Raw genomic sequence first — 16,642 nt, forward strand, 5'->3', positions numbered from 1 at the left:
TAAAAATGGGACTTATACGATTTATCCCATCAACTTCCGTAGATTAACCTTAGCTTGGCTAGAAGAGATTGAAAGACCAATCAACATTCCACTGGACCTTCTGCAACTCGGGGTAGCAAAGCACAGCAAAGCACCACACTTCTAAATGTTGGCTTATATGTCCCGAGTGTTGAGACTGAGTAGAAAGTAAGTGATGGTAACTGTTGGTGTAACGTTTTGTAGGTTGTTGGTATCTTTCCGGAGTAATGTTCCTAGCAAACGGATTCAGGAACGGGTCAAACCAATGATGCTTGATGTCTTGGCCCTTCGAATCATGCCTTCTTAAAACCGATGAAGGGAGTTGGCTCGTTGGTTAAACGTAAGTATCATGATATTTTCATCTTGGAGTCTCCCAAGATTGGCAAGTCACCTGCTGGTGTAGCTAAGAATATCTTCGGGATCACGTATTGACATCTAATCGTTCATGCAAAAATAAGATCTAGACTAAATGCATCGGGAGCTTACCTGCCCTGCCTGGTGGAAAGGGCCGCCAAAGTAGACTTTTATCGCCGTGGGAGTTTGTGATGGGGGATCTTTGGTGATGGCCAGATGAGAGAGGGGGGGAGGGGGTATTGTAATGATGGGAGGGATCATTTTCCGTAGCTAGATGGGTCCGAATCGTATTGCTATTCTGTTGCTATTCCCATTCTCATTCCGTCGCCGTTCTCTTGCCATTCTCATTCTCTTGCCACTCCCATAACCATTTCAATGATTTCGATGCAATTGGTTTCCATACAATCCTGTCAAGTCTACCTATATATCTAGTACCTAGTAGCCAACAAACACGACAAACTCTTCATGAATGAACCACATGAAGAGCATCCCTACCTTTGTAGTCCACAGTAAAAGTCAATAATTTCTCCGTCGATGCTTCTCACAGTCTGCGATAATTTCCTTACTCAGTTCCACCGGGATATGCGTTTGCTGTTGCTGAATAACACACATAACACACATCCATTGCCATCCCATTCCACGCAAAACCACAATAAAGTGGACCCCTTCACCGAGCATTCTGTTTTCTGTGACGCAAATTCCAATTCCACCCCACCATAGAAAAACAGCGCCAGCCAAATACATTCATTACCGTTTGAGTCCGCCCCTCCTTTCTACTTTACACTTCTTTCCAACTCTCTCCCTCTCTGTCACTCATCTCTTCTTTCTCAACAACCTTTGGTCAAAGAATTCCACCATCCTCATTATACCTAAAAGTTCTTTTTCGTTTTCATAGAATAGCAATCATGGGTTTCACAGACGTTGACAAGCTTGCTATCAACACTATTCGTGTTCTTGCTGTAAGTTGCCTCTACTTTTCCCTTTCCCTGTCCCTTGGGAATTTGCCCCGCGATCGGAAATTCGAAGCTTCTTTCGAGAGAACACCTCGACGTCAACACCTTCAGAACAAGTACTGACATCTTCTCTTCAAGGCCGATGCCACCTTCAAATCTAACTCCGGTCATCCCGGAGCCCCTATGTGAGTTTTACAAAGTTGGCACAAAAAGATACATTTGCTGATGAGATATTTAGGGGAATGGCACCAGTTGCACACGTTCTTTTCAACAAGATCATGAACTTCAACCCAAAAAACTCAAGCTGGGTTAACCGCGATAGATTTGTTCTTTCGTAAGTCATTTCCATTTATTACTATCATTGAGCCTTTTGCGCATCAATGCCCTTTGAGACAAGATGTTTCTTCACTGCATTGCATTTGAAAACACAAAGCTTTACCCGGAGGCCTACAATCATACTACTTGAGAAAATTAGTTGCAGCCTGCCTTGGCTCTCACATTTCTATTGTTCTCAAAGAAATCTGGTACCAAAATCTAAGATTCAAAAGCTAATTGTCCGAAAATTCCAGTAACGGACACGCATGCATGCTCCAGTATACCCTTCTCCACCTTTACGGTTACAAGTTGTCCATGGATGACATCAAAGCTTTCAGAGTGAGTAGTCTAAAGATCTGAAATTCCTGGCTTTTAGCTAATTCGCTTCCTCTCCAGTCGATAGATAGTCACACTCCAGGTCACCCAGAATCCGCCGATACCGATGGTGTTGAGGTCACCACTGGTCCTCTCGGTCAAGGTATTGCCAACGCTGTTGGTCTTGCCATCGCACAACACCACGCAGCTGGTGAGTTCAACAAGCCCGGATTTGAGCTTATCAACAACTACACATACTGTTTCCTCGGTGATGGATGTTTGATGGAGGGTGTTGCCAGTGAAGCCGCTTCAATGGCTGGTCACTTGCAATTGGGCAACCTCATTGCTATCTACGATGACAACCACATTTCCATTGATGGTGACACCAATGTTGCCTTCACTGAAGATGTCGTAAAGAGATTTGAGTCATATGGATGGCACGTCGAGACTGTCACCGACGGTGACAACGATTTGGAAGCCATGGAGGCTGCTATCAAGAAGTGCCAAGCCGTCAAGGACAAGCCTTCCATGATCAAGCTCAGAACCATCATTGGTTTCGGTTCCAAGCAACAAGGCACCCACGGTGTCCACGGATCCCCTCTTAAGGCTGATGATATTAAGCAACTTAAGGAGAAATTCGGTTTCGACCCTGAACAATCTTTCGTTGTTCCACAAGAAGTTTACGACATCTGCCACGAGCGTGCGTCCCACGGTGCCGCCTTGGAGCAAGAATGGAACCAATTGCTCGAGAAGTACACCGAAAAGTACTCCTCAGAGGCTGCCGATCTCAAGCGCCGCTTGACTGGAGAGCTCCCAGAAGGATGGGAGAAGAACCTCCCAACATACTCCCCATCAGATGATGCAGTTGCTTCAAGAAAGTTGTCCGAGATCGTCCTCCAAAAGATTCACGAAGCTATCCCAGAACTTGTTGGTGGTTCAGCCGATTTGACTGGCTCCAACTTGACCAGATGGAAGGAGGCTGTTGATTTCCAACCACCTGCTACCGGTCTTGGTGACTGGTCAGGACGATACATCAGATATGGTGTACGTGAGCACGCCATGGGTGCCGTCATGAACGGTTTGGCTGCATACGGAACCGTCATCCCATACGGAGGAACTTTCCTCAACTTCGTTTCATACGCTGCTGGTGCAATCCGTCTCTCTGCTTTGTCCCAACAACGCGTTATCTGGGTCGCTACCCACGACTCTATTGGTCTTGGTGAGGATGGACCAACCCATCAACCTATTGAGACTTTGGCTCATTTCCGTGCTCTGCCTAACTGCATGGTTTGGCGTCCAGCTGATGGAAACGAGACCAGCGCAGCTTATTACATTGCCTTGACCTCTAAGACCACTCCTTCCATCATCGCCCTTTCCCGCCAAAACCTTCCTCAACTCGAGAACTCCACCATTGGTAACGCTATCAAGGGTGGTTACGTTGTGCACAACGCTGAGAAGGCCGACATCACCCTTGTTTCCACCGGTTCCGAGGTCGGTATCTGTGTTGATGCTGTTAAGTACCTCAAGGAGAAGCACAACCTCACCGCACGTGTCGTCTCTATCCCTTGTTTCGAGGTCTTCGATGCTCAACCCCAAGAATACAGACTCAGTGTCTTGCCAGACGGTATCCCATCTTTGTCCGTAGAAGTTATGACAACCATGGGCTGGGAACGTTACACCCACGAGCAATTCGGTCTCAACAGATTTGGTGCCTCCGGTGCTTACAAGGATGTTTACAAGGTATGTTCTATTCTTCACACAGATTTAGAATCAATGAATTGTGCTAACCCCCATTTTAGAAGTTCGAGTTCACCCCAGAAGGTATCTCCAAGCGCGCCGTCGCCACTGTTGATTTCTGGAAGGACGTTCCAAACATCCGCTCTCCTCTCAACAGAGCTTTCAAGCAACTTGTCTAAATTTCTGGAAATAATTTCGCGATTGGTTTTGGGGCATTTTATGAATAATGCAGGTCCTAGGTGTAGTTCGCCAAATAGACTATGAAAATAAGCAAATGATTTATGAACGAACCATTAATGTTTACAATGTGTATCTGTGTTGCATTGGGCTTTTCCAGAGCTACTTGTGGCCCAAGCTCCTTCTCTTCATGAGAGTCTCCTATGATACCCCTCTTTTCGCATCTACATAATATCTAACCAACTCCCAACTTGCTTTTATAAGAATGTTGACCTCCACCCAAACGGTTTTGTTTTCCTGATATGCATTATGAAAGCAGCCTTCCCTTGCTAGTGTATGCTCAATAATCTTTTGTATCCGTCCAAGGCGTTTACTTCGCTTCTCCAAATGACTCAACCTTCTCCGGCCATGCTCTCATCCTCGCCCATCCTCTTCACTTTTGTATCTCTCATGAGCTCCCGTTGAAACCCATGCGCGATAATCTCAATTCTATGTGCCGCTTTCCTCGCCTCCCCTACATGCTCCGCAGTTCTCGCTACAATTGTTCCCACTAATAATGGAGCCTGGACCCCCTCATCCCTTACATCATGGCGCTCTTGCTCAGAATGGCTTACTTCAGTCGTGCCACTTAACGGTCGCATTTCCTCTCGGGCTGCAGATAGAATTTCTAAACTCCGAATGTTCGATACCCCATTCAGGTTTTCTGATCCATTCATTCGAGTGTCGTGTGCGTTGGTATGTGTAGATCGGCTGCGATGACGAGTACTGGAGGTGGAATGGGGGGTAGAAGATGTAGGAGAAATAAAGGAATGGAGAAGGATGGGACCCGATGAGGCGGATTCAACAATTATTCGTTGCGGGGATCCGAGGTTGAGATGCAGCGAGGCATTGTATGCAGAGAGAGCGGTGGATGTTAAAGTTGTGAGGGATTGAAATTGAGGGGGTTTGGCGTGGGAGTTGGAGTTGGAGTTGGAGTTGGAGTTGGAGGGGTGGGAAGAGGAGGAAGTTGAGATGAGGGGGGTGAGTGATAAATCTGTTAAATGGAGGGAAAGATTGGGGTTGTGATTTGGATTGGGAGAGGGAGAAGAGGAGGAAGTCATTGTTGGTTGTGAGCGAATGTTGGTGGTACCCAAAGATATTGTGATGGATGGATGATAGATAGATAGATAATAGATAGTTATTTGGATAAATGGTTGTGTAACGTCAATTGTATTAATTGCATTATAAGAATTGTAAAGCCATACAAATGGAAATAGGAGAAGAGAATCCCAATCTACCAAAACAATCGAAGAATGATGACCAGAAAACAAGGCAAATGAGATGGAGATGATAATAAGATAGGAAATTGATGATCAACTGATAAAGGAAACAGCTTGGAAACAAGGCCTAGGGCGACCTGGGCATACGCTATCTACCTACTGAGCCTACCTAGGTATCGCTCAATCTTCAGTTGGTTCATTTGGGTATCCTTGTCGGTAAAGCGGGAGCTAAACTTAGCGTGATCCATGGCATGTGAAGGTTACGGAGGGACAATATTGCAAGCTGGTCTGAACATATCGCACATCCAATTTACATTGGACCTTTGGTTTGACATACTAAGCATTACACATTGATAGTTATTGACGCTGCGCACTTGATCAAAGAGTGAAGATATTCGGAAACTGCAGCTTAATCATTGGGTAACGAGGAATTCGACACGATACGGAAATAATTGAACATGGCGGACGCGGAGGAAAAGGCCAAGGCTGAAAAGCTGGCTGCGGCTAAGAAACGGGTATGTTGTTCTGTTTGTTGTGAGGGATGAGGGAGTGAGTTGATGCAGTGGGAGGGTTAGAGAGATGTATTGGGCGTTGATGATCGGGGGAGATGCTGAGGATAATTACTTACTGATGAGTGGCATTTAGGTTGAGGAAATGAAAAAGAAAAAGGCGAAGAAGGCAGGGGGGAAGAAAGAAGAGAAGGCGGGCGCGGTAGTTGAAGCTTCGAAGAGTGAGGAGGCGAAGGGCGAAGAGACGAAGAGTGAAGAAACGAAGAGCGAGGAGACCCACGAGACAACTGCTGCAGTACCATCCGAAGCTTCGACTGAAACACCACTCGAGGCTGCCGCCGAAACGCCAGTTGCCCAAGAAGATACACCAGTCGAGGATGAAAAGAAAGAGGAAAAGCCCGTAGAAGTTTCAGAGACTAAGGACGAGGAAGAGAAGGTAGCGGAACTCAATTCGGCTTCGAGACATGGAAGATCGCCGTCCTTATCGGTACAATCTAAGATGAGGTCATCGTCTTTTAGACAGGCTTCGGGACCCCTTTCACCGGAAATTGCTTTTAGTCCTAGTGGTGATACGGCGCCGGATATTTATAGAAAGCAAGCTTTAAGAATCGAGGATTTGGAGAAGGAGAATAAAAAATTGAGTAAAGAGGCGGTAGATGCAGAGAAGAGGTGGAAGAAGGCAGAGGAAGAATTGGAGGATTTAAGAGAGGCAGAGGGGGAATCTGCCAAAGGAGAAAAGGGTACTGAAAACGGGACTTCAGAGGAAATTGAGAAATTGGTAAGCTCTGGACCACAGCGCACGATTCAATCTGGGCTAATTGAATATCGCAGAAATCTGAAATCGCAGCGCTCCAACGACAAAACACACAACTTCAGGTTTCTTCCACCCGCAAACATGTATCTTCGCCTTCGACATCGGTGCCAGCACCATCGGAGTTGGAAGCCGAGCTTCGTTCCAAATCCTCGACGATCGAATCTATGGAAATTGAGATTTCTAATCTTAGAGCGCAGCTTGAACGTGTCGCATCTGGATCATCTGTGGAAAAAGAACAGATCGCCGCTCTGGAGGAAAAATTGGCAAGGAGTGAAAAGTTGGCTGCAAATGCGCAACGGGAATTGGGAGATCTGAAGAAGAACCTTGAACGAACGACTGAAAAGGCTGTTAAGGAAGGTAGCGAACGTATATCCGCAGAGACCAAATTACGCACGTTAGAAAGAGAAACAGAGGAGGCCAAGGCACACAGTGATGAACTTCAGAGGAAGGTAGAGGCACTTGAAAAGAAAGTATCTACACTTACGACGCTTCACAAAGAGCACGATGCCCGATCACAAGCTCAGAAGAAAGAACATGAAAGAGTGGAAAAAGAAGCATCAGATCTCCGAGCTCGATTCGCTACTGTCGAGAACGAGAATTCACGTCTCAAGGAAGAAAGGGAAAGATTGAAGAAACGAGATGCGCAAGGCATCGATGATGAAGGGGTTGATGAATTGGAAAACGAAGAGAGACAACGCTTGGAAAAGAAAGTCAGGGAATTGGAGGCGGAAGTTCATGAATTGAGAAGAGGCGTATGGAGAGATCGAAGAATCGAATTACAGGGTGAAGGGGACGATGGACTTACGAGTCCCAGCGCAAGATTCACAGATGTGGATTTAGGTGGAAGTGGAAGTCCTCATGCGAGAAAGAGTGGAGGTCCACAAGGAATGGGAATTGGGGATTATTTGACGAGTGGCTTTAATGCTATTACGGGAGGTACGGCACCGGTAGGACATGGACATGTACATGCAGGAGCGGATGAAGATGATGAATTGTTGGATGATGATGAATTCCTTGAATTCGACGAGGAAGCTTTCAGGAAGGCACAGCAGGAGGAGGCGATGAAGAGGATTGAGAGGGTGAAGGAGGTTAAGCGGGCGTTGAAGAATTGGGAGGGTTGGCGATTGGATCTCGTGGAGAATAGGAGTGCGGGTGGGGAGGGCGTGGGAGAGATTTTTGAGATTTAGAAAAAGGGTTTATGTATTTTGTTTTATTTATAAACCATGTGTTTGTTTGAGGCGAATGAATAATAAGCCTTGGAATGAAGTGATGAATGGGAATTGAAAATGGAAAATCTCAGATAGGATAGATGGTTGTTGGATGATTACTTGTGAGTGAATGTATCAATCAGTAGGAGTCGGTAGCTGAGGGTAGGTACCTACCTAGTAGGTATGGTATGGTATGATAATGCTATGCGAAATAAATGTAAGATCTTATATACATACCTCATTTGAACTCTGTGTGTGTGTGATAAATGCGAATTGAGGAATATGTGTTTTTCTATTTCTGTTTCTTGAAGCTTATGTATCGTATCATATGTGGGTATATATTGATTCTATGATTGACATATCTCATCTCATCTCATCTTTTGTTTTTGAATAAGCTGTAATCTCTGATTTCCTTATTTGACACTACCTACTGCCTAGGTAAGCTGCTTCCATCACAAGCCCATCTCAACTTCACTTTAGCTACCTAGGTAGAGAACTCCTGAGAAATCCAATCATCCTGCCTCCCTTCTATCCTCCATCCAATCTCGATATCCAATATCCAATATTCAATACCCAAGACCTCGAATCTAATTCCTAAAGCCAACTACCCTTTCATATCATATCACATCATAATATTTCCAAAGCAAAGCAAAACAAAAATAACATGCGCCGACCACCTGCATCCATAAAAAGGGGTATATCCTGAAGAATGAACAGTATTCTGTTCGCACCGTCCCATCCCATCCATCCCATCCCAATTCCTCGCCTTCCCAACCTTCCCATCATCAAGCCCCATTTCTACCACATCTTCTCTCCTTTCCATTTCTCTCCCCAACATTCGTAGATTTCGTTAAATGCTGCTTCAAGTCCATGATGATGCATGCGTTCATTGTATTCATAAAAAAGGCAAGTTCGTATTTTCTGCTCTGTGTTCTTTTTTCTGTTTCTGATTGCGTCTGTTTGTCGTTTCATTCCATTTCGTGTCATTTTCGTGAAGTCGTAGTACTGTATCTACCGTATATTTCGTAAAACTTCGTCATAAAAGCATTGTCCAAAGTCGTGTCCCGAATCATACTGTCCCTCGCAAGGGCATTGGTGTAGCGATTTAGATTCGTAATGTATCATGTATGTGCAACGATACTCAAAGCCTCTGGCTTCCTCCGTCTTCCCAATCAATAATGAATTCCAAGTGAAACATCCAGTGATTCTCTTTTGAGATAACTGAATCAGTCATTCTTGAGAACCCGAGTCAGTCCCCTTAAGGGAAATGAGCAAACTTTTCACTTCTCGGACTTCCAATCGAAGAACTTTGTTCCACTGATGCCCTCCTCTTGTGCATCAATGGACTACTCTGTAACTCACTCACAACTCCCAACCATCCACTCCTCTGTGGACTTCCGGTACCCTCATTATGTCCAATAGCATTGCTCGTGATTCTCCTTAGCGGCGGTGTACGTTTGAGATTCTCGCTCAAATTACTCGGAAGCGTCCTACTCCGAATAGGAGAGCCGAAGGTTTTATCCGCATCTTCCTTTTCTCTCTCTTTTTCCTTTTCTTTCTCCTTCAATACGACTTCCGTTTTCGCAGCCACCATTCCCAGATACACGACGAGGAAACGCATGCGCAATAGATCCAATTTACGCACTCGCTCTTCGAGATCCCGACGGGTCGTTCCCCATAATATCCGAGATCCGAGTTTTAACCTCTTGTGATCTTCTTTACTAACCATCTTATTCAAAAGCTCTCTTAAATCATCGCCGCATCTTTGGATTTCGCGTACCATGCCCGCTAATCGAAGTTTATCTTCGAGCTTGGAGATTCTGCTGATATCATGATCGTAAGAGGCGTTTTCTTGAACACTGGATTCGAGCACAGAGAGATAGGTGGTTAAGTCTTGAGGTGCGGTATTGTAGGCTGAGAGGTGGGTGAGGAGGGTTTGGACAAGAAGAGGAAGGGAAACAGCGGTCGCGGCGCAGGTGAGGAGAAGGGAAGTGGGCAGACTAGATTGGAGGGGGGACATTGGTGGGAGGGATTGGATTAATGGGTTGAGGGACATTTTGCTGGGGTGGCTGATGATGATGGTAATAAGGTGGTAGAGTGAGTTGTGCACATATTCAAATTTTGAGATAAGTATTGTCGCATTCGATCTAGATTGAGAGAGAGGTTGAGATGAAGAAGAAGGATGGTGAGGTAACAGAAATGAGATGAATAGATATGAGATGGGTGAATCATGAAGTGACCTCTCCCTTAGCCGGATATCTAGGATAATCAAGAGAGGCAAAAAGAAAAGAGGAATACTTGGTCCTGCGTACCTTGCCTAGGTGGTATTTTTCGCTCCGTACCACTTACTCACTTCCGCACATGTATGGAAACCAATCGATCAAAACGATTCAAAAACCAATGGATGGTGGGAGAATGAACCCTTGTACTTGCAGAATCATCACATGCGGCCTTTGAATTTTTGCAAGTTAACGGAGAGAACCTAGGTAAGGATCCTTGTGTGGTGGTGTGAGACGATGTAAGTGAGTGAGTGAGTTCTGTTGGGAACTGGAGGGAACTGGAGGGAACTGGGAGGAAAGGTCCAAGGTCAAAGGTCAAAGGTGTGTAATCTGATCAAGATCAGTCGTCAATCATCAATCATCATTCATCACTCATCACTCATCCTCATTTGGATTTTGATGATTGATATGCGATAAGAAAAAGGAAAATGTGACAATGCAACACAAATCAAGAAGTGGAGAGTTTTGTCAACATTTCGTCCCATTGTTGGCCAATTGAACCATGAATTCACCACGCGTGGGGTAGGTACATACAGTAAATTCATGTAAAGCACCATGACCTGCAGTAGAGAAAAATCCACATCTCTGAGTCAAATCCACTAATACACAACGACAATTCTTCTGCGACTTTGGTAGGAAAGTTTTAAGATCGGCACAGATTACTTTACTTCACTTCACTTCACTTCACTTCACTTCGGTCCAGTCCAGTCCAGTCCATTTCAATATCATAAAAAAGACAAACCATACCGTCGTCAACCATGGAAACTTCCAACCCAGAAATCTCCCCGCCTCCGTCTCTCCCCCAGCTCTTCACATACCCCTCTTCCACCCCACCCTCGCTCATCACCCAAGGTGCCGAAGCGCTCCTCTACAAATCCACATACTTACTGCCGTCTCTGCCCTGCGCACTAAAATGGCGCCCGTCGAAACCATATCGACATCCGATTCTGGATCAGCGACTGACGAAAGCGAGGATATTGGCAGAAGCGAGGGTGTTGGTCAAGTGTCGGAGGGAGGGCGTGGTTGTGCCGGCTGTATATGCGGTGGATGAGGGAAGGGGATGTATAATGGTCGAGTGGATTGAGGGGGAGGTGGTGAGGATTAGATTGAATGAGTGGCTGGAACGGAGGAAGCAGAAGGAAGGGAATAAGGAGGTTACTGGGGAGGAAGAGGGGACTGAAGATGCGGTGGACCTTATGAGGAGAATTGGACGGGCCGTGGGAAGGATGCATGGGGTCGGGGTTGTGCATGGAGATCTGACGACGAGTAATTTGATGTTGCGGCCAATACAAGTTGAAGGGGAGGAGATAAACAATGGGAAGGAATTAGAAGGGGAGATTGTTATAATTGATTTTGGATTGGCGAGCCAGACTACAGCAGATGAGGATCGAGCGGTCGACTTATATGTGTTAGAGAGAGCCTTTGGAAGTACTCATCCAAGGGCCGAGGGGTTGTTCAGAGAGGTCTTGAATGCGTATGGAACAAGTTATAAAGGAGCACAAGTGGTTTTGAAAAAGTTAGAGGATGTGAGAATGAGAGGGAGAAAAAGGAGTATGTTAGGTTGAAAATTTACAATCTACTTTTGATTCCATAATATATCCAATATTTGTATTAGAATTTCTTGATCTCTATCCATGTGCTTGTCTTCGTATCCATCAGCTATCCAAACACTACAATTTGTCCACCAGGTAATCTTGTTATTCCAAGTTGTTCCCGTTATTTCCAACACGCTATTGGAGCAGAAACCCGCAATTCGCCATTGCGCCAAAATTCAAACCCCCCGTTGTACTTTTGATGTTCACTCTCTCAATTCTGCCGAAGCGAAATATCCCTTATTTTCTATCACGCCACGATCACGGACAATTGCGGTATATTTGACCACCCATTCCGGCTTCAAGTCACCTTTCATACCATCAATTCCCCTCTTAGATTCTGACAGCACACCAGCGCCTCTGACTCCTTGTCCCAAAAGCTCCCGCAATGTTCCACTAGGCAATATATCGGTGCAATCATTGTGAGTATAAAGTTCGATATTCTCTTGTTTGGCGATCTTGAGCAAAGGCTGTGGAACTCTGCAACAATCTTTCACATTTATCTGATCGACTTGTGGTCGTACTCTGACGTTCCCTAGAAACTTAGCAAGTTTCGCTGTGCCAAATTCGGCCAACCCTAATTTCTTTACAATTCCTTGCTCATATAGTTCTTCCAATATAGGCCAGGTCCCAAGTTCTTCGGCTTCATTTCCTTGTTCCGAGTTCTTCTTGTCTGCTTCCCATTCGCAGTCGCCGTCAAAGGACATTCCAGGAAATGAAACGATTAGGAGATCAATTGACTCAACACCCAATTCTTTCATTACCAAATTTAGAGCATCTTTTGTATGTTTTGACCTTGACTTCACATCCGTATTGGCCATGTAGAACAATTTAACAGTAATTTCATAATTCTCGGGCTCTTCTGCGAGCCCAGATAGAGACCAGTCTATGGTGGGGATATAAAAGTCATTGTCTTGTCTAGTTGTCCAAATGGAAACTGGCGGACGGCTCGGTGATCTATTCTCTTCATCTGATTCATCGTGTCCATTGACTCCATTCGCATATGAAGGTGTGGGTGAATAGTCTTGCTGCGCAGCTAGAAAATTGCTCCGGAGGGAATTTGTGAGTTCAAGATTTGACCGGTCCGCGCCGGGTTTTCTAATAATGGAAGGACCTCCGACCATAATATTTCTGAAGACTCAGTCAGTCAACTGCTTTTTTGAGAGAAGGGTCGAGAAAAACGTACGACGTGGAAAGTATCAATCTAGTCATGATTGATTATATCGAATTTGACGGGAAAGTGGGATGCGAATTCCTCTGGATTGAGTGAGAAGAACACAGATATAATACAATTCTAATCGCACGGAATATAATATATTGTAATATAAGGAAAAGAAATCTAAGGGTTTAGGGAAAAGAGTGAATAGGACCGAAGAGAAATGTACGAGATAATAAAGGATAAAAAGGAAAAATTATATTATTCTATCAATACTGTCACAAGTGTTTGTCGGTACTTGCTCACTAATCCTTCACTTATCTGCCCCTCCGTCATTCTTTGTAAGCCGTTGCAAGCGCGGAGATTCCCCGAACTTTACTTGCACCCCTGCAAACAATTAACAAGGCTCCTCCTTTTGCCCAGACACGACACCCTCAAGGCTGAGATATCAATCTTCTCGAAAAACAATTATAATCATGGCCATTCAGTAAGTAATTGTTTGAAAAGATGATATGAAGATATTTGAATCAAGCTAACATCACGTAGCTATCTCATCCTGTTATCGCGGCAGGGTAAAGTTGTATGTACTTCTCCTTTCTCTGGATGAGAAGCAGCTCGAAACATACTCTAACTGTCCACAGAGACTCGCAAAATGGTTTACAACATTATCGCCAAAAGAGAAGGCGAAGATCATCAAAGATGTCTCTCAACTTGTGCTGGCACGTAGAACGAGAATGTGCAATTTCTTAGAGTACAAAGGTCAGAGTGGTTCTACAAAACCATATCTAGAGCTTCATGCTGATTACATCAATGGCAGATTCAAAGATAGTTTATCGACGATACGCTTCTCTCTTCTTCATCGCAGGTTGTGCTTCGACCGATAACGAACTCATAACTCTGGAAATTGTTCACCGCTATGTTGAGCAGATGGACAAGTACTACGGAAATGTCTGCGAGCTGGTAAACCTTACGTCTCAAGATGGAACGTGGCATATATACTAATATGGAGTCAGGATATTATTTTTAACTTTCAAAAAGCATATTTCATATTGGATGAGTTATTACTGGCGGGCGAAATGCAAGAGAGTAGTAAGAAGAACGTGCTTAGGGTCATATCAGCGCAAGACTCAATTGAAGATACGGAGGTGAGTGGTGAACATCAATTTAGGTCGTAGTAGTTATTCTGGGTATTCTTTCATTTTACAACCTCTTGAGGGACAACATCATTCAAACTCGAATTTCTTTCATGCTGATTGAAATTCCGCAATTCCAGGTCGACGAAGAAATTACCAAGCTTATGTGAATCGGTGCTTTTACACATGTATTACAGAAATATATGGGTGGATGGAGTCTGGCGCGAAAATATCATATACCACTTTCAAGCAATTTCAAGCGTTGTGCATGATTTCTAGTGATGGGTTTGTTTGCTAACTAGGTGATGGTTCCTCTCTCTAGGCCCAAGAAGAGGTGATAAGCGGACTTCGGGAGATCGGTCTGGCTTAATACCCCTTTTACAACTGCCGACCTGGAGTTGGGAATTCATGTGAATGGTACTGGCGTTCTTCTTAGGGTGTTTAATGGATGGTAAGATACCCAGGAGGAATCATGAGTTAGGTATGAACTACGAAATGGCGTTTGTGTAAGTTGAGCGTGGAATTAAATGCGCCGAGTTATTGGATTACCTCTAAGTTTTGACCCCTCTGAATGTTAATTGTAGTGACTCTTGCTTGGCATTATTCCGCTTTTCCTCTCGACTTGTCTCGAGCTTGTCTATTGCACTTGAGCTGCACTACTACTTGGCTCGTAAGCCAGGTCGTCACCCATGCTCACCATGATACTACTCATGTAGCCATTCATGTCTCACAGATTGACCATGCTGTTTGTTACTAACATGCAGAGAGTCGAAATTCCTGAAGAATGCTCGACATGTGACCGAGTTCTCCGAGAGGCAAATTCTTGATTACGTGATATTATATGTCATCAGGTAAAACCCCTTTACGAAGTGAAGGCTGCAAACGTGCTTGATTCTTCAATGCAGATTTGAGAAGATGACCCTTAAATTGACCGTCACCCAAACATGATTCACGATACTTTGAAAACCGTTGAATCTGTAACCAGCTTCCGGAATTGATATCAGTCTATTCTTCACGCACGAGAATCATTTATTGGTTGTTGGGTAATAATAAAGGTACAGAGGGTAAGATATTGATCTCCCCCAGAATCCCAGACCAGATCAAACTTAATGATCCACTTTGTGCGACATCGTTTATCCATCAAGCTAATACACATTGAGACTAGCTTATCAGTCGTTCCGGTCACAATCAAGGTTATCAACTTGTGTCTCCACATCATCATCCGGCTCACCCCATCCCCCCCGAATCTTCTTCGGGTATCAACAACCACACACCGTCTATCCCATTACTACGCACCTCAACAATACTTACATTATCACATTTAAAATGTCCATTACCTGCTAGACATAAAGTCTAGCTAAAGAACATCTTGATATTACCTCCGCAGCCAGCGCAGGAAGTATCAATCTTGCTTTCTTAGTTCACGCAGGTCCTACAAACACACCGATAACGGAACAAAGAGCGACACGTTTGGTCCATACTTCACCCCTAAACACTACTCTAAACAACACCATTAACAACACATTCATACTACACAACACACCGTCACCAAAATTCATTACATGAGGTTTTAAGTACCTGGTTTTCAGTTCAACGAGTCTGAAGAATCATCCGAAAGGTTGTTTATCTCCACAGAATACTCGGGCTCCGTAGCCACATACTTCTCACTTTCTTCAAAGCGCGCGAGTCGTCGTTCCGCCTCTTCTTCAACCATCCTTCACCACTATCCACGATAAGAACTTATCTAAATCAATTTCAATCCTCATCTCAGCAAAGATGAAGTTCCTCCCTTTACGCGACTTCGACAATATCACCAGTGCGTTGAATTTCAACACACCCGATTGCCACGTCATTGGTGGTTGTGATCTCTATACAACCAAAGCTGCTGGCTCCGACAAGAAACTTTACAAAAATATTGAGAACTCACTAGAATCTCAATATGAATCTCTACTCAAACTATCGGCCTCCGTATCGCCTCCTCTTGATCCCACCGAAGCCGGCGTAAATCTCTCACGTTCAAGTCCTTTTGGACCCTTGAGCCAGGTATCGAGTCGTCGAACTTTCGCGTATCTCATTGCAACACTTAACGCAAGTCATCCTGACTACGACTTCTCGCACAATCTCAGACCTGCCGATTTCCACAAAGAACGAAGTTTGAAGACTGTTATCAATACCATTGATTCGACACTTTATAATCTTAGACCGAGTTCGGGTATGACGCTTCATGTCCCATCGCAGACATCATATAAGACAACCTCATCTGCTGGTGCTACAAGTCAAGCCTGGTGTCCACAGATGTGGGCTTTGATTGATAAGGAGATGACTCTCAAGGACTGTACAGTCTATTCTTGGGCCCCTCCTGATGAGCCGTTTGACGGTGAATTGGGATCTATTTGGAGCCTCAACTACTTCTTCTTCAACAAAGAGAAAAAGAGAGTCGCGTATTTCTATGTTCGAGCTGTTCCAGTCATGAGCCACAGTCCAAGTCAAGGTCAGGGCATTACAGGCCGAGAAGCCGAGTATAACGACGCCGGTGCAAACAAACGGGCTAGATATTGGCTAGGTGATCGTGCCGATAATCTTATGATTGATCAAAATGGCGACGATGATACTGATGTCAACATGTGGGATGAGGACGGCCAAGTAGACCCTGAAGAGGAATACTACGACGGCTATGATGATGAAGCTGACGATGAATTCGATGATCAGAATTACAAAGCACCTATACGTGGTGTTAGTGAAGATATGGCTGCTTCGATGGATATTGACTGTTGATCAACTATTTCTTTCACACCTCTTTGCATTTTTTGTTTAGCAAGCAGA

The 16,642-nt window shown here is 44.6% G+C and overlaps 8 protein-coding genes across 8 annotated transcripts; 5 read left to right on the forward strand and 3 right to left on the reverse strand.

Moving 5' to 3' along the window:
- Window positions 1-1,277: 1,277 nt before the first annotated feature.
- Window positions 1,278-3,871, forward strand: EAF02_005479 (uncharacterized protein; the record flags this gene model as incomplete). The annotated part of the gene is made up of 6 exons (XM_038901527.1): window positions 1,278-1,331; window positions 1,464-1,510; window positions 1,564-1,659; window positions 1,895-1,979; window positions 2,037-3,695; window positions 3,755-3,871. The coding sequence occupies 6 exons, from the start codon at window positions 1,278-1,280 to the stop codon at window positions 3,869-3,871; spliced, it is 2,058 nt and encodes a 685-aa protein (XP_038758867.1).
- Window positions 3,872-4,261: 390 nt separating this feature from the next.
- On the reverse strand, window positions 4,262-4,969 carry EAF02_005480 (uncharacterized protein; the record flags this gene model as incomplete). The annotated part of the gene is made up of 1 exon (XM_038901528.1): window positions 4,262-4,969. The coding sequence occupies one exon, from the start codon at window positions 4,967-4,969 to the stop codon at window positions 4,262-4,264; it is 708 nt and encodes a 235-aa protein (XP_038758868.1).
- Window positions 4,970-5,206: 237 nt separating this feature from the next.
- On the forward strand, window positions 5,207-7,638 carry EAF02_005481 (uncharacterized protein; the record flags this gene model as incomplete). Its single annotated transcript, XM_038901529.1, has 3 exons — window positions 5,207-5,643; window positions 5,774-6,415; window positions 6,469-7,638. The coding sequence occupies exons 1-3, from the start codon at window positions 5,587-5,589 to the stop codon at window positions 7,636-7,638; spliced, it is 1,869 nt and encodes a 622-aa protein (XP_038758869.1). The 5' UTR covers window positions 5,207-5,586.
- A 1,279-nt stretch (window positions 7,639-8,917) lies between these two features.
- On the reverse strand, window positions 8,918-9,715 carry EAF02_005482 (uncharacterized protein; the record flags this gene model as incomplete). The annotated part of the gene is made up of 1 exon (XM_038901530.1): window positions 8,918-9,715. The coding sequence occupies one exon, from the start codon at window positions 9,713-9,715 to the stop codon at window positions 8,918-8,920; it is 798 nt and encodes a 265-aa protein (XP_038758870.1).
- A 981-nt stretch (window positions 9,716-10,696) lies between these two features.
- On the forward strand, window positions 10,697-11,503 carry EAF02_005483 (uncharacterized protein; the record flags this gene model as incomplete). Its single annotated transcript, XM_038901531.1, has 1 exon — window positions 10,697-11,503. One exon carries the CDS (start codon window positions 10,697-10,699, stop codon window positions 11,501-11,503), a length of 807 nt encoding a protein of 268 aa, XP_038758871.1.
- Window positions 11,504-11,526: 23 nt separating this feature from the next.
- On the reverse strand, window positions 11,527-12,947 carry EAF02_005484 (uncharacterized protein). The gene is made up of 2 exons (XM_038901532.1): window positions 12,717-12,947; window positions 11,527-12,661 (listed from the first exon to the last, which is right to left on the reverse strand). The coding sequence occupies exons 1-2, from the start codon at window positions 12,740-12,742 to the stop codon at window positions 11,737-11,739; spliced, it is 951 nt and encodes a 316-aa protein (XP_038758872.1). The 5' UTR covers window positions 12,743-12,947; the 3' UTR covers window positions 11,527-11,736.
- A 215-nt stretch (window positions 12,948-13,162) lies between these two features.
- EAF02_005485 (uncharacterized protein) lies at window positions 13,163-13,989 on the forward strand (the record flags this gene model as incomplete). Its single annotated transcript, XM_038901533.1, has 6 exons — window positions 13,163-13,173; window positions 13,233-13,266; window positions 13,328-13,445; window positions 13,504-13,646; window positions 13,700-13,831; window positions 13,960-13,989. 6 exons carry the CDS (start codon window positions 13,163-13,165, stop codon window positions 13,987-13,989), a joined length of 468 nt encoding a protein of 155 aa, XP_038758873.1.
- A 1,606-nt stretch (window positions 13,990-15,595) lies between these two features.
- EAF02_005486 (uncharacterized protein) lies at window positions 15,596-16,594 on the forward strand (the record flags this gene model as incomplete). Its single annotated transcript, XM_038901534.1, has 1 exon — window positions 15,596-16,594. The coding sequence occupies one exon, from the start codon at window positions 15,596-15,598 to the stop codon at window positions 16,592-16,594; it is 999 nt and encodes a 332-aa protein (XP_038758874.1).
- Window positions 16,595-16,642: the final 48 nt, after the last annotated feature.

This window comes from Botrytis sinoallii (assembly GCF_014898435.1).
Source record: "Botrytis sinoallii strain Bc 23 chromosome Unknown BSIN_008, whole genome shotgun sequence".
Lineage (NCBI taxonomy): Eukaryota > Fungi > Ascomycota > Leotiomycetes > Helotiales > Sclerotiniaceae > Botrytis > Botrytis sinoallii.